General features: G+C 43.2%; 6 protein-coding genes across 7 annotated transcripts in view; 4 read left to right on the top strand and 2 right to left on the bottom strand.

Moving 5' to 3' along the window:
• Window positions 1-1865, bottom strand: part of LOC126568700 (fasciclin-3-like) — a 93468-nt gene extending 91603 nt beyond the window's left edge. The window contains exon 1 of the mRNA XM_050225218.1: window positions 1758-1865. Coding sequence (XP_050081175.1) covers window positions 1758-1833 — 76 coding nt within the window. The 5' untranslated portion in view covers window positions 1834-1865. The remainder of the gene's footprint in view (window positions 1-1757) is intronic.
• LOC126567956 (diacylglycerol lipase-beta-like) overlaps window positions 1-12616 on the top strand; it is a 300577-nt gene that overhangs the window by 173895 nt on the left and 114066 nt on the right. The gene's annotated exons all lie outside the window — the stretch shown is intronic.
• The window catches only part of LOC126567939 (peptide transporter family 1-like), a 490614-nt gene that overhangs the window by 152694 nt on the left and 325304 nt on the right, over window positions 1-12616 (top strand). The gene's annotated exons all lie outside the window — the stretch shown is intronic.
• Window positions 1-12616, top strand: part of LOC126567830 (uncharacterized) — a 206247-nt gene that overhangs the window by 118496 nt on the left and 75135 nt on the right. The gene's annotated exons all lie outside the window — the stretch shown is intronic.
• The window catches only part of LOC126568306 (mitogen-activated protein kinase p38b-like), a 643298-nt gene that overhangs the window by 82055 nt on the left and 548627 nt on the right, over window positions 1-12616 (top strand). The gene's annotated exons all lie outside the window — the stretch shown is intronic.
• Window positions 9175-10887, bottom strand: LOC126568720 (fasciclin-3-like). Its single transcript, XM_050225236.1, has 5 exons — window positions 10469-10887; window positions 10177-10394; window positions 9737-10069; window positions 9472-9660; window positions 9175-9397 (listed from the first exon to the last, which is right to left on the bottom strand). The coding sequence occupies exons 1-5, from the start codon at window positions 10624-10626 to the stop codon at window positions 9213-9215; spliced, it is 1083 nt and encodes a 360-aa protein (XP_050081193.1). The 5' UTR covers window positions 10627-10887; the 3' UTR covers window positions 9175-9212.

Raw genomic sequence — 12616 nt, forward strand, 5'->3', positions numbered from 1 at the left:
CGTACTTGGACGCGTTTTTTTTTTTTCGGAGACGAAGCTCCGTATGCAAACATTAAATATTTGACGAGGCGAAAAAACAAAGCAGAAGAAAATGGCGCCGCCGTGCAACTGTTGGGTGTGATGAGATTCCAAAATTTGTCGACTGTTTGTATGTGGTTTGGCAAGGCTTTCCTCTTAGCGAATGGAAAAATAAAACACATCCAACTATTGCTGATGAACCATGCTGGTGTGATGACCGTGAAATTAGCTTCAAACAACACACACTTACACACCTCGTGTGAAGTTTTCCACAACTTTTACTTATTGGGCGCACCCCGACCACACCTACATCCCGTTCGCCGACATCATTATCGAACTTCAGAGATACCTTCGTTTTAGTGCCTTCAAAATGTACTCTCCCGGTAGTACAGCATCAACTTCGACACGCCCTAGCATTAGACAAGGTTTTACGAGCCCATCAAATAAGGCCCGCCGCCATCCGCAAAACCCAACAGGATTAAGTTTTATCGCCGGTACGTGATCGACTACTGGAAATGACAACATGTTAAACTACCGAGGCAATTACTTCACATGAGCAAGCGTGGGTGTGTGAGCGTTTGGAGCCATGTGTTGAAGATAATAATAACTTGTCCTTATGGGCAACGCTCAATCGGGATATTTCTCGTTACAATTAACATTACCAGTGCTTATTGCCGTGCCAGAAAAAAAAAATTGGAGCAGCTCCCCACAAGACAAACTTTTAAATCAACTTCTCTTGAATTTCTTAGCTCTCCTAAATTGACTTTGCGACACGACTACATGCTTCAAAAATCTAACTTCTGTTTTTCTTTTCTTCTTGGTGTACTTTCACAGGTAAGGGCACCATTAAAATCCATAAAACACTCTAAACTTTGGAAGGCAAGCAGTAAGTAAAAGACAGCCGAAAGCATTAGCGCACTTACGTCTCCTTACATATCCGCACGTTTATATAGCATCCCAAACACTCGACGAGCATAAAAAAAACTTTTTCTCATCAATTTTGAACAAGACTGTCGTCTGTGCGGGTCCCAATACGTGTGCGACAATCACACATCGCATTAGCAGCTTCCATCAGCAGCATCATTAGCACATATCTCCCGATCCAAGGCATCGACGACACATCAGTATCTGACCACGTGATGTGGATGACTGATGCGGCGCAAGACCTGCTTTCTAGGAATAGAACTTTAACGATTCGGAGATCAAGTGCGATCGATGAGTAAGATGAGAAGAAGGCAATGATTCACACCTCACTTACTAAAAGCTTGTGAGTTTCGGATGGCTTGTTGTTCGATTTATCTCTTGAAAGTCATTGAATACGAATTACTCCACAGGTAGATCGTCCTCCCTTAAAAAAGATTCCTTATCTACCGATCATTTACATCTTTCTCCATTCATGATCTTCCTTCGACGTTATCCGCATTACAATTTTTCATCTCGCACGCCAAGAGATAACGCCACAAACCAAAAATGGAAACCTCCATTTCGAGTTTCGCCTTTCCCAGCTTCTTTTCTTCCCGTTTGGGAAACCCTTCTCGACATATTACACGAGAAAAAGCGGTCACAGAAAGACGACTAATTTATCTCTCTAGCCGCTGGCGCGGCCGCCACACAGCCCGGAAGTGTTTCATTAACAGTCAAACCCGATCGGCTTTGGAACCAAAACGAAAGGAAAACTTAAGCTCACTTTAGAAGCGGGCCGTCTAGGGGAGGAAAAGAAACAAATGTCCAATAATTACCTGTGAACGCAGCAGCACACACCGCCAACAGCAGACAGGGCAGGAAACGGTTGGTAGATTGCATTTTTAGCTGCATTAATTATCTAACACACACTCACACACGCACACTGAGAAATACTTGGAAACACTGAGATGAAACTCCTTAAGACACTGAGCCGAATATTGCTGGAACACCAAAACAGGAAATAAGGGTGGACACGTTAATTTGGAGCGCTTACTCTCTTGGTGGGTTATAGTATAAAATGCACACTTGGGAGAACAATCTAGCAATCGTTTAGCTTAAGAGCTGGACGGTGATTTCACTTTTAATTATGATTCACGGGATAACTTCTTTGAACGTTGGCTTGGTACTTTATTATGTCAGGAAGCTTCTAATAAGCAACGGAGCACTATAATGATCACACAACCGATGCCTAACTCACAGTTACTTACTGAGCGCTTGCTTTTATATTATATAAACTTTGTATTTTTAATTCTTCTCCATTACTTTTGTGACATTTTTGTCACAATTTTTCATCACATCGAAAAACCTCTCTCTTACTAAAAAATAAGAAGTCTTGATGTCAAATTAGGGCAAAGCAAGGCAGCTCCCGACATCAAACGAGCGGCAGCTGCTGGAAGCGTTAACCCAGCAAAGGGATTTATTTAAATTATTCAGATTACTACTATTTTGCATCCATTGACACTTCGCCCTTAGCCCTCGAGAGCTAGCTGAGGGCTCTGAGCCTTTTTTTTGTTTCTTTTGCCTGCCGCTAAAACGGTCGGAAGGTCCTAAACAAATATTTTTATGAGGTTGAAAAAGAGCGCAGCAGGAACGTCAACAAAATCGGGACGCGAAAAACATTAACCCGGAGCGATTACACTCGATGACGTTTAGGACGTGCGGATTATGATGAGGATTTTTTTTTTGCTGTTGTTTATTTTCTGTGGGTTTAAAAGCAAAGCAGCAAGTGACTTTTTTACTTGTACACGTTGTACTTGCAGCTCAGTAAACGGTTCGTAAATTTTCTCTTTAAGCCTTTTCTTTCGGTGTAAAAGAACAGGTGACTGTTTTGCGTGTTGTGTGTCCTTGATATTAGACAAACAACGTCCTGATACACTCATACACTGGCAGTGAGAAGCCTTCTTCACCCGGGGACCAAGTTCCACTTGTTGATCGATCGTGCACTCCTATGAAACGCGCCAAAGGTTATTGTGGTACTACGGTTAATGACGGATGAGTAAAGAGATCACTTGAAACAACCCAACAACCCCCAAATTACCTCACTCACTCACCGAAAAAAAAGATAGTACGAAGCATAAAGGAAACCCCAAACAACCGGTCACTTTCTTCTCACACAACCCTTTTTTTACTCTTTCCACCCGGGAAGGCTTTTCCTTGACCGCGAGCCTCCCACAACCCGGTAAGAAAACACACACACCTCACACAAAATACGTACAGCACATACACTTACACACAGCACAAGATACACGCTGCTCACACAATCGCGCGCGCACACACACACGCTGTTGGGGAATCGCACGCACTGACACCCACCGTGTAATGCCCGGGGTGGTGTGGTGGACAGATGTGAAGGAGGGCAGACGTTACGGGAAGGGCGAGAAGACGGTTTTGGGCTCGCTCAACCACCACACGGGGAGAAAGAAAAGAAACGCGCCAAACAACCGAACCGACCGTGAGTGCGTCGCGCAATGGAATGAATGCACACGGGAACCTCGACGTGAAGCCGAACCCGGGCAACATTATGATCGTCGTCGCGGTGCCGCTATACACAGACCATGCGAAGGGATGCGTGTGTGGTTGTGTTGCATACGCTAAGTGGGAAGCTTCGGTGTGGCGAACCACCAGTGACGGCGGGTTATGTTTTGGTAACGATTTTATGTTATTTATGTTAGATGTATGTTATTGAAAATTATGCCTTAATGAGCATGTATATGACACAAACCAAAAAAAGAAGCACTTGTAAAGATTGAGGTCAGTCAATATTTTTGTTGTTATAATTAATATAATTTACATTTATTTTAGAGAAGGAGTTACTCGTTTCTTCTATGTCAACAGAAGCATGTTTTGTATTTTTTGAAACTCTACTCAGGTTTATCAATCCCAGCGACCTGACATGTTTATTCTAATGCCACAAAAGTTCTTTAAATTTAATTATAAACTTACCATTTTTCTGTACCCATTTTTATGAGTATTTTTAGGAGTTTTATGTTTAGAAAAAGAATCTTATTCGGTTTTTAATGGCTTGTAAAAGACATCAAATTATCAAATAAGAGAGACTCACAATTTGGGTGATAGGATTTCGAACGTATTAATACATCTAACGTAGTAAAAATGACAGCTGTCAGTTCAAGACTAAACGTGCTTTTGCATCTTACTCACTCGCCAGACGATCGTAATTTGGGATGAAAGAAACAAAAGACATAAAAAATAGCATCTTTCACACACAAAACAGCACCAGCATCGTAGAATTTTGATTCGCTGATATTTCCGACAAAAAATTATCACTTTTAGATAACGCAGTGTTTGAGTAACAGCCAGGATCATCAAACTTATACAAACTAGCAGCTATGGTTGGTTTAACAACTACCAGGTCATGCAGGAGAAATTGTGAACGTACTGAACTTATCGGCTTTAGGCGACAACGGCGCCCGTCTTCGGTAGGACCGGGGTTCAATTCCCATCCGGACCGTTTCCCCGTAGTCTAGTAAGCCATTCGATGGCCGGCGTGATCTTAGAAGCTTGTTAAGCCAAGAAGAAGGATATTCACTATGTTGGATGGAACAATGCAGATGGGATTTGATCGCCAATGTAGACAGGAGCCGCTTACGTCGCCTCCGGAACTTGATATATTAACTAAATTAGTTCGCACTTCATTCTGAGCTCTTCTTTTTATTGCCTAGTTCTATAACCATAAATGGTATTGGGGTGTTGTTGCTGGCTTCCTAAACTTCATAATCTCCATAATTGGACGATCAATTAAAAAAGGTAGGAATGTTTTCCATAAATTTTGTCAAATTTTGTATGTGTTGCCATTGTTGTTCGATTTCAATGTGAAGCATGTCAGTATTATCCTGCCTGAAATAATGTCAACTTTACTGGACAAGTTTAAACCAGAGATTCATACTGTTGAAACACTATGTAAAAAAAAATCGAAAAGAATATTCCAATTCAAGAACCGAACACCTCCCCCAGCGGGGTTTGACAACCCAGCTCTTTGGGTTTCTCTCGCACACCATTGCACTAAGCAACATAAGGTGAAAGAGGTATCCGTAGAGCTGGCTCCAATTGTTTGTGCTTCAGACCGCCGGTTTCTTCGCGGCTTCTTCTGCCCTGCTGACTCATGCCCCCCGCAACATGGTGGGGTCGTTGTGGTGGTGGTGGTTGTGATGGTTTCCCACTGCCCACCAAGAAGTTTGAATTCAACGGTTATGAAGAACTTGGTTTCCAACGTCCCCCAAAAGCATGCCGACTCACCCTAACAACACGGCCAGGTCACCGTAGACGCGCGTTTGGTGGTGGCGATCTAATCGCGCCCCAAAAAAATCAATACCATTCCCATTTGGATTCCTTTGCCGCGGGGCGATTAAAGGAAAAGGGGGAAAAAATTCAAAGCCTTCAGGCTGTGTTCTAGCAAATGTTCAACTAATGTCCTTCCATCGCTAATGGGTCAAAGCGAAACAAAAAAATCCGCGCCTATTTAATGCAAACGGGAATGTATTAGATCATGTTTTAAGTATCGTTGGAGGGTTGAACGTCGACGATGACGTCGTCGCGCCAAATGCGAAACATGGAAGGGGATAAAGAGAAAAAACGCTCCCTCTGGCGTGTGAGTGTAAATAGAAAAGGGCTTATGGACAACACAAAAAAATAGCGCTTTCGACCCTATGCAGACCTCACCACTACACGAACGAACGCACCTGCTTTCGTCATTATCGTTGGGCTTTGTTCTTCTCCAGAGCGCGTATACCCTTCGGTGCGCCGCCACGTTTCGGGACGCCGCGTACTCTTGACCAACAGGTAGTCCCGCACACCATCATCACACTGTGTAATGGTGGTTCGTATATAACACAAGGGGGCGCAGTTTTAATGGCGTGACGGCGGCTTGAGATGGACCCCAAGTGTTTTGTTTCGGCAGGGAAGAACAGTGCTTGCAAGCAATGGATCTCTGTTTGACTAACTCTTTCGCCGTGTTTAATGTTTCATTATCGTGTCTTTTAGTTTTTGTTGTTGATCGTTATTGGATGAATAATGTCCTTAGCATACTTCTTTATTCTGTTTTTCTTGTTGTGTTTCATTAAACTTTTCTTTTCTTATGTTCTTGTACTTTACTTTTTTTGTTATATTCGCTTCTTATTATACAATTTGGATTTTTTTTCAATTTTTATTATTGAAAAATAATGTTTCAATAATACAAACTTTTAATGCAATCCATCAATACGGCCTGATTTGAATGCTCTGGTACAAGCGAAATCACGCGCAGCATTACTACCACATGCTAGTCGCCTATTGGCCTGCGGGGCCAGCATCAACTACACACCGGGGGTGCAGCACAAATGGCATATGCGAATGACGGCCACAAAGAGAAAGGCAACTGATCGCGAGCATACAACATACGCGCGCACACACACACACATGCACCGGTATGTGCACGAAAAAATATGCAAGACGAGATGGGCTCGAGATGCAACCATTTCGCGCTACACGAGGTTCATGTTTCGATCTGGCAAAAGTCAAGTCAGCAGTAAAAGAGTTAACTGAAGAGAGAGAGAGAGAGAGAGAGAGAGAGAGAGAGAGAGAGAGAGAGAGAGAAAAGGAGAGCGAAAGAAAGAACATTACAACGCCAACGGCCTTCTAGCCACGATCTCTGCAACTTGGAGCACGATCTTCGATCAGCAGGCTAGATTTATGATCAGTGTTCGCTTCCCATCCCCATGTTGGCTTCTCAACCTCAACATTGGACCAATCCTTCGACTTCATTGTGTACTGTTACCCCCAGGTTCGGTACGAGGTTTACGCTGAGGCTAACCTTTTTCCCTTTTGGAGCCTTGCTTTTACCCCGTGAATTAACACCGAGCCCGTAGTCTGGAAACAGGTTTTAGCAAGAAGCTCCCGCATGTTCAGAAACACATCCCAATACATCTCAAGATATGGCTGCTCCATAAGGTCGGTTTTTTTTTTTTTTTTTTTTTTGATTCCCTTACCAGGGGTTTCAACTCCCAAAAGGCTTCAATGTGTACGTGTATCTGTATGGTCCGCGTGCATTCGTTACATGACAAAATGTGCTCCCTCCCGAAAAAAAGAGAGTGACCAAACAATTCATTTTCGACCGTTACCAACTTTGGGCCTGTTTTGTTGTTGTTGTTGGGGAGGCTTCAGACCCGTTTTTGGGTCGCTTCAGGGACCGTATAAAACTTTATGTTTTCTTTCATGCTTGAGCTGCTGCCCGGCTAGAATGGAAAGAACGAAAGAAGGAAACCAGCCGAAGAGGCAACATCCAACGCCAAACCTCGTTGAATAGTGTGGAGTCCGAGGCTGTGGTTCTGATGGAGCAAAGGAGACAAGAAAAAAACATGATAAAGCGAAAGGTTGTTGTGTGGAGTGCAAGAAGCGAAGGGTTTCTTTAGCTCGTGGAACATAAGAAGCAGACGTGGAAAAGCAACCGAGCGCTTTGTTCTTTGACTTTGCTGTCAAAATAAGCCCAGGCTTGTACAGGAAAAAGAACTCCTCTATTTCTCCGCGGCGTTGGAGTTTGCCGTGGAGCATCCAGCAACGTGGTACAGAAAAGCTGCATAAAGCAATACCGAATGAAGTCACCATTTCGTGCTTCTATACTTTTTTACCACTTCTTATTACCTCACCAAGCAGCATGCTAAGGAAATTGCGGGGGGGGTGGGGGGGGCGTCCAAAGCTAAATCTTTCGTGAGTGACCATCGTTTCTGTGGGCCGGAATCGGAAAGCTGGTACTCGTACACGGGTTTGTTTCAGGTTTATTTTCACTCCGTTTCCTTCGTCGCATTTAGCTAAAACAATTAAATTCATATTCTATGAGGTTGCGGGTACGGCATGTTGATTCCTTGAAGGATGAAAGCTGGCAACCACACTCACAAAAAAAAAAAAGCTAATGACTCCCTAAGAGTGGAGTGGTATTTTATGGATTCGAGGTTTTGTTTGTTTGAGGTCGGAAAGGCGAGAACGGGAATGTTCTTTATACCGTATTTGATTTGCGTGGTTAACCTACAAACGGTATACGAGTCGCTTGACCTACCGGAGAATGGAGAATAGCTTTTTGAATGCAGGGGTCCTATCGTGACGCCCTTGAGGCCAAATACGAGTGACTTAAAATTAGGAGTTTTTGTGTTTTAAATGTAAATTTAAATATTCAACTAAATTAACTATTTATTTATTCAACTAAAGTAAAGTATTTTATCTTATTATCTTATATTCTAAAATTTTGTTTCGCGTCTCATCAGTTGCCGACTCCTGCTTCAAGCCGTTACGAAGCGTTACGCAGCAAAAAGGCCTTTTCATAAAGTTGCTCGCGTCGGTGTATTCTCACAATGGGTGTTATGCGTTGTGTCAGTGAATCGTTAAAAAAATGCATATTTAAATGTTTTAAATTGTAAATTTATTTTAAGTTTAACTGTTTATTCGATTTGACGAAATCAGCTCTTTTGTATTTGAAGCATTTTTTTTAATTGTTTTGTTAGCAGTGATTGTAGAATCATGTTTTATAAAAATCAGTGCCGCATTATAAAGCATACTTCATGTAAAAAAAAATTGTTTCTTTTGAGGAACGGCCTTGTCCGTATTGCTTGAGTCATTCATATCACTCAGCGGGAAAAGTCAGTCCTCATTACGGGTGAACGGTCCGGATGGGATTCGAACCCCGGTCCTGCCGTTTGAAGACCGGCGTCGCAATTTATTATGTGGCCGCCCCAATAAGAAATTAGTTATTGCTAACTAAAATATAAATAATAGCAATAATTTGATTGGATTAACAATACGGTGGGCGGATCTTATCGAATAAAAAAGGAGTATCTACCCAACGGACTATCTAGCTAAATGGTATTGAAAAGACTAGTTAGTCTTGTTAGTCATTTGTTGATCGGCGTGACCTAGTAGGTTGTTTTAGCCGAGAAGAAGAAGATTTCTTTTCTTTTTTTTCATATTTAATACAAAAATGAGCAATTTCCAAAACACTTGTAACATTTGGTATGCCTTGTGAATTAGCAGTAAAAATTCTACAAACCATCCAACCATAAATTAATATCCACGAATTATAAGCCTAGCGTAAATGAAAAACAAAACAAAAATCATTATCACATAATTTTATTCAATAACATTTTATTGAGACATTTGTAAACAAGATCGTTAAATAGAAAACAAGGTTGCAATATTTTTCTTCCTCGATTCGCGCTGCGCAGTAGAGAGCTGATGGTGCAGGTGTTCTTTTAGTTGTAGGTACTGATTTTTAGTCGCGTCTCTTCGCTTCCCTCCGGATGGCGCGCCTTGCAGATGAGCACTTTACCGTCATCGGTCGACTTGAGACGGTAGGTGAGCGTTTGCTGTACCGTGTTGCCTCGGAAATTCTTACTGACGAACGGTGCCGAAAGACCTTCGTAGATCAGTTGATCATCTGAATCGAAAGAGATAGATTACAGGATGAGTGTATTTCGTGCATTTGATGGTAGAAAACCCGTTGCTTCTTACTGAGGAACCACAAGAATCCAGCTGGAGGATTGCCATCCTTGGAGACGCACTGCACCACCAGATTGCTTCCTGCCTTGAATGCCCCATTTCGCTGCGCAACTTCGCTCGAAACTGTCAGCTTTGGTGCTTTCGGCTTGATCAACTCCGTAAGCTCTTCCTTTTTCACTTCTTGCTTCTCGTTGGTGTAAACTAATCGGCAAAAAACATGAAACATCGTGTAAGAGCTAGTTTGAGAAGCTTTTTTTTGATGATTCAAATAAAATACCTTTCTTCAACTTGATCGGCAAGCTTGTCTCCATGAATCCACCGGGATAGGCGGGATGTTCGGCACGACATGTCACCTGTTTTTTATTGTCCTCTACGGCGATCGCTCGTCGATAGATTTGCTCCACATTCGTTCGACGATTAAACGTTTCGGAGTATTCAGCACCGACATCTTCCGTCAGCTTAACACCATCAAGATACCAAGACAACTTAGCACCCGGCCATCCGTTACGGGACACACACTTCATGGTGACCTTCTTGCCAAATTCAAATTCTCCGTTACGACTGTCCACATTGCTAGCTAGTTCGATCTTCGGTGGCTCGGGGGCAACTGCTTGAGGAGTGGAATGGAAAGACAAGAGATCGAGAAGTTATAGTGTCTTCAGTTCAAATGTCACCACCATCGTTTTGAGATGGCGTTTTGGTGCAATCGGTAGCAACCTTCACCTGAGACCGTGATGTCAATCTGGCCCTTGTACGTCTGACCCTTAACGGACACGGTACACTCGAACTGTCCATCGTGGCTGGGTTTGATGGTGTCGATTGTGATACCGCAGGATCCCTTGCTCCAACCGAGACCATAAAATTTGATACCTTCCACCGGTGCGGGCAGTTTGTCACTGGCGGCAAACGGTGCCGGAGCTCCCGGGACCTTTACACTGAAAGGATTTATTGTAGAAAGATAGGCATGGGATGAGGTTCGTTCCAATGATTCTTCTATCTTTAGACCTACATGCAAAAGTCCAACGGCTCATCTACCAGACACAATAAGTTCACATTTTGCTGTCCCTCCGCGACAGTCACTTTACCAGACGGTTCCGTTACCACCTGTATTGCATGACTGCATCCCCAAACTGCACTAAACACCACAACAAACACTGAAATACGCATCTTGTTTTGTCGATTGCCTAAGTTTCCTTGTTACTAATTAGCACCAGAATTCGCTTTGCTACCTCTAGCAGCCAAACTCGAATTCTCTTTGCCCAAAAACAAATAAGCAACCAAAAAAAAAAACTTCACAAGAACCTCCTTCAACGCCAAGCCGTTGAACTGAACTGAGCTTCCGAATGGTCTCGTCGCGAGCTTTTAAATTCTGCGTGCCGAAAAACCGCCACACGTCATTAAGATCGCAGTTCCGGATCAAATCTTCACCGTCTTCGGTCGATGGCGATGACCGGTTCTCTAACGCTTGCCAGCAGAACTCACCGCCTGTCTCCTTCCCAAGCCCTTTTACCACCAACCAGACGGATCAGATCAGATGGTGTTAATTGCGCCAGTTTGGGAGATCCTCCCGCAAAAGGAAGGTAGCAGCATTGATGAATGTTGGCAAATTCCGTCGCGCTGGTGCATATTAATTTGATCAATTTTTCTTCGACCCCGGAATCGAAAACGTGCCTTCGGACCGTGGTCTAATGTCAACCGTGTTTGACAATTTGACGCCACACGACCAAACAACCGCCGTGTGTGTAAACAAAGAGCGTCTGCTGATCAGCATCTGAATCGAAAAGATATAAAATGCTTTGGTAAAGCACCAAAGCGGGACCTTCCTAACTTCCTCGGACCAGATTGTCGTGTAATTCCGTATGGGTTCGTTCTCCCTTGCCGTGATCGGGTCGTTTTCTCGTTAATTATTTGTTTTGGTCCGCTTGTTAGGAACCGGTTGCGCGCGCGGTGTCAGACCGTTTCCGCTGGCCTCCTCAGGCAGATAAAGATGGAGGGAGGGAATTCAAATTTCGGCAATCTAAAGTTCTAACGAGTCCCATAAAGGCTGAGTTTTTATGGTGCCGCTAGCTGGCCCTCCCCGCAATCCTCCCGTGCAGGAAGGGCCGTGAAACGGTTTCGCTGGTACTTGGTGATGTTGTTGGAGGTGGTCGCGGGCATGGACTTTTTTACATTTTTTTTTCCTTTCGTATTTTGGCGATTGTGGTGCTGGAAGGATTCGCGAAGATTCCAACCGCGAGGTGCTAACGCTGCTTTCCAACGCATCCTGAGGCCTTCATTTTACCCCGGGGTTGGGATGGACGGAAGGAAGCTTTTTTATGGTTTTATGGTACCGGTGTCCGGGTTCGCGATTGCATCGCCCGATCGATGCTGATCGTTTTAGATGGGCGAAATTTTACCCTAACCGTTTGTTAAGCAAACGGTACGCTCAGCAGCAGTTGCGAGCCAACCGCAACCGCAAGTAGTGACCGCTTAGAGGTGTGTTGGTATTATTTTTCTTGTACCTCGGCAGCAAGGCCGATTAAATTCAATCACACCAATGATGCCATCGTTTGCGGTAGTATAATGTTTACCGTACAGCAGCAGCAGCAATCGGGGTCGAGGGAGGATCATTTCTATTTCTGACCTCTTCTTAATGGATCGGCCAATAAGATTTTTTTTTTGTGTATGAATGTTCCCTTAAACAGAACATTGTTGGAATCCGGAATAACAGTAAGAATCGATTGGCAATGATAATGACATCATTTACTTTTATAAAGTGTCAATAAGCTGATGCAGATCTTATCAATTTAAAGTGATACATTTTATGCTTTTCATGGTTGTTTGATGAAGCTACATAGTATCGACGTTAAATCAGCAGTGCTATGAATGTGACCGTGCAGCAAAACTAAGTAATAAATAAAATTAGATGAAATTACTTAAAATAATTGTTAGAAAAGTGTATCGTGGATTAAATAATTATGTCTTTTTACTGAAATATTCAATAAATTCAAGCAAAAGAAATTAGAAGATCAACTTTGACACACCTGCCTCTTAACGTTCTATCCGTTCAAAAACCTTTTCGATATGCGCCTGCAAGGTATGTAATCGGCACTACATGAATAAGCCTAACCGACCATGCTCTGCGTTTTTTGTCATCACATTGCTAATTTGGAAAGGG

This window comes from Anopheles maculipalpis, chromosome 2RL (genome assembly GCF_943734695.1).
Source record: "Anopheles maculipalpis chromosome 2RL, idAnoMacuDA_375_x, whole genome shotgun sequence".
In the NCBI taxonomy this organism is placed as follows: Eukaryota; Metazoa; Arthropoda; class Insecta; order Diptera; family Culicidae; genus Anopheles; species Anopheles maculipalpis.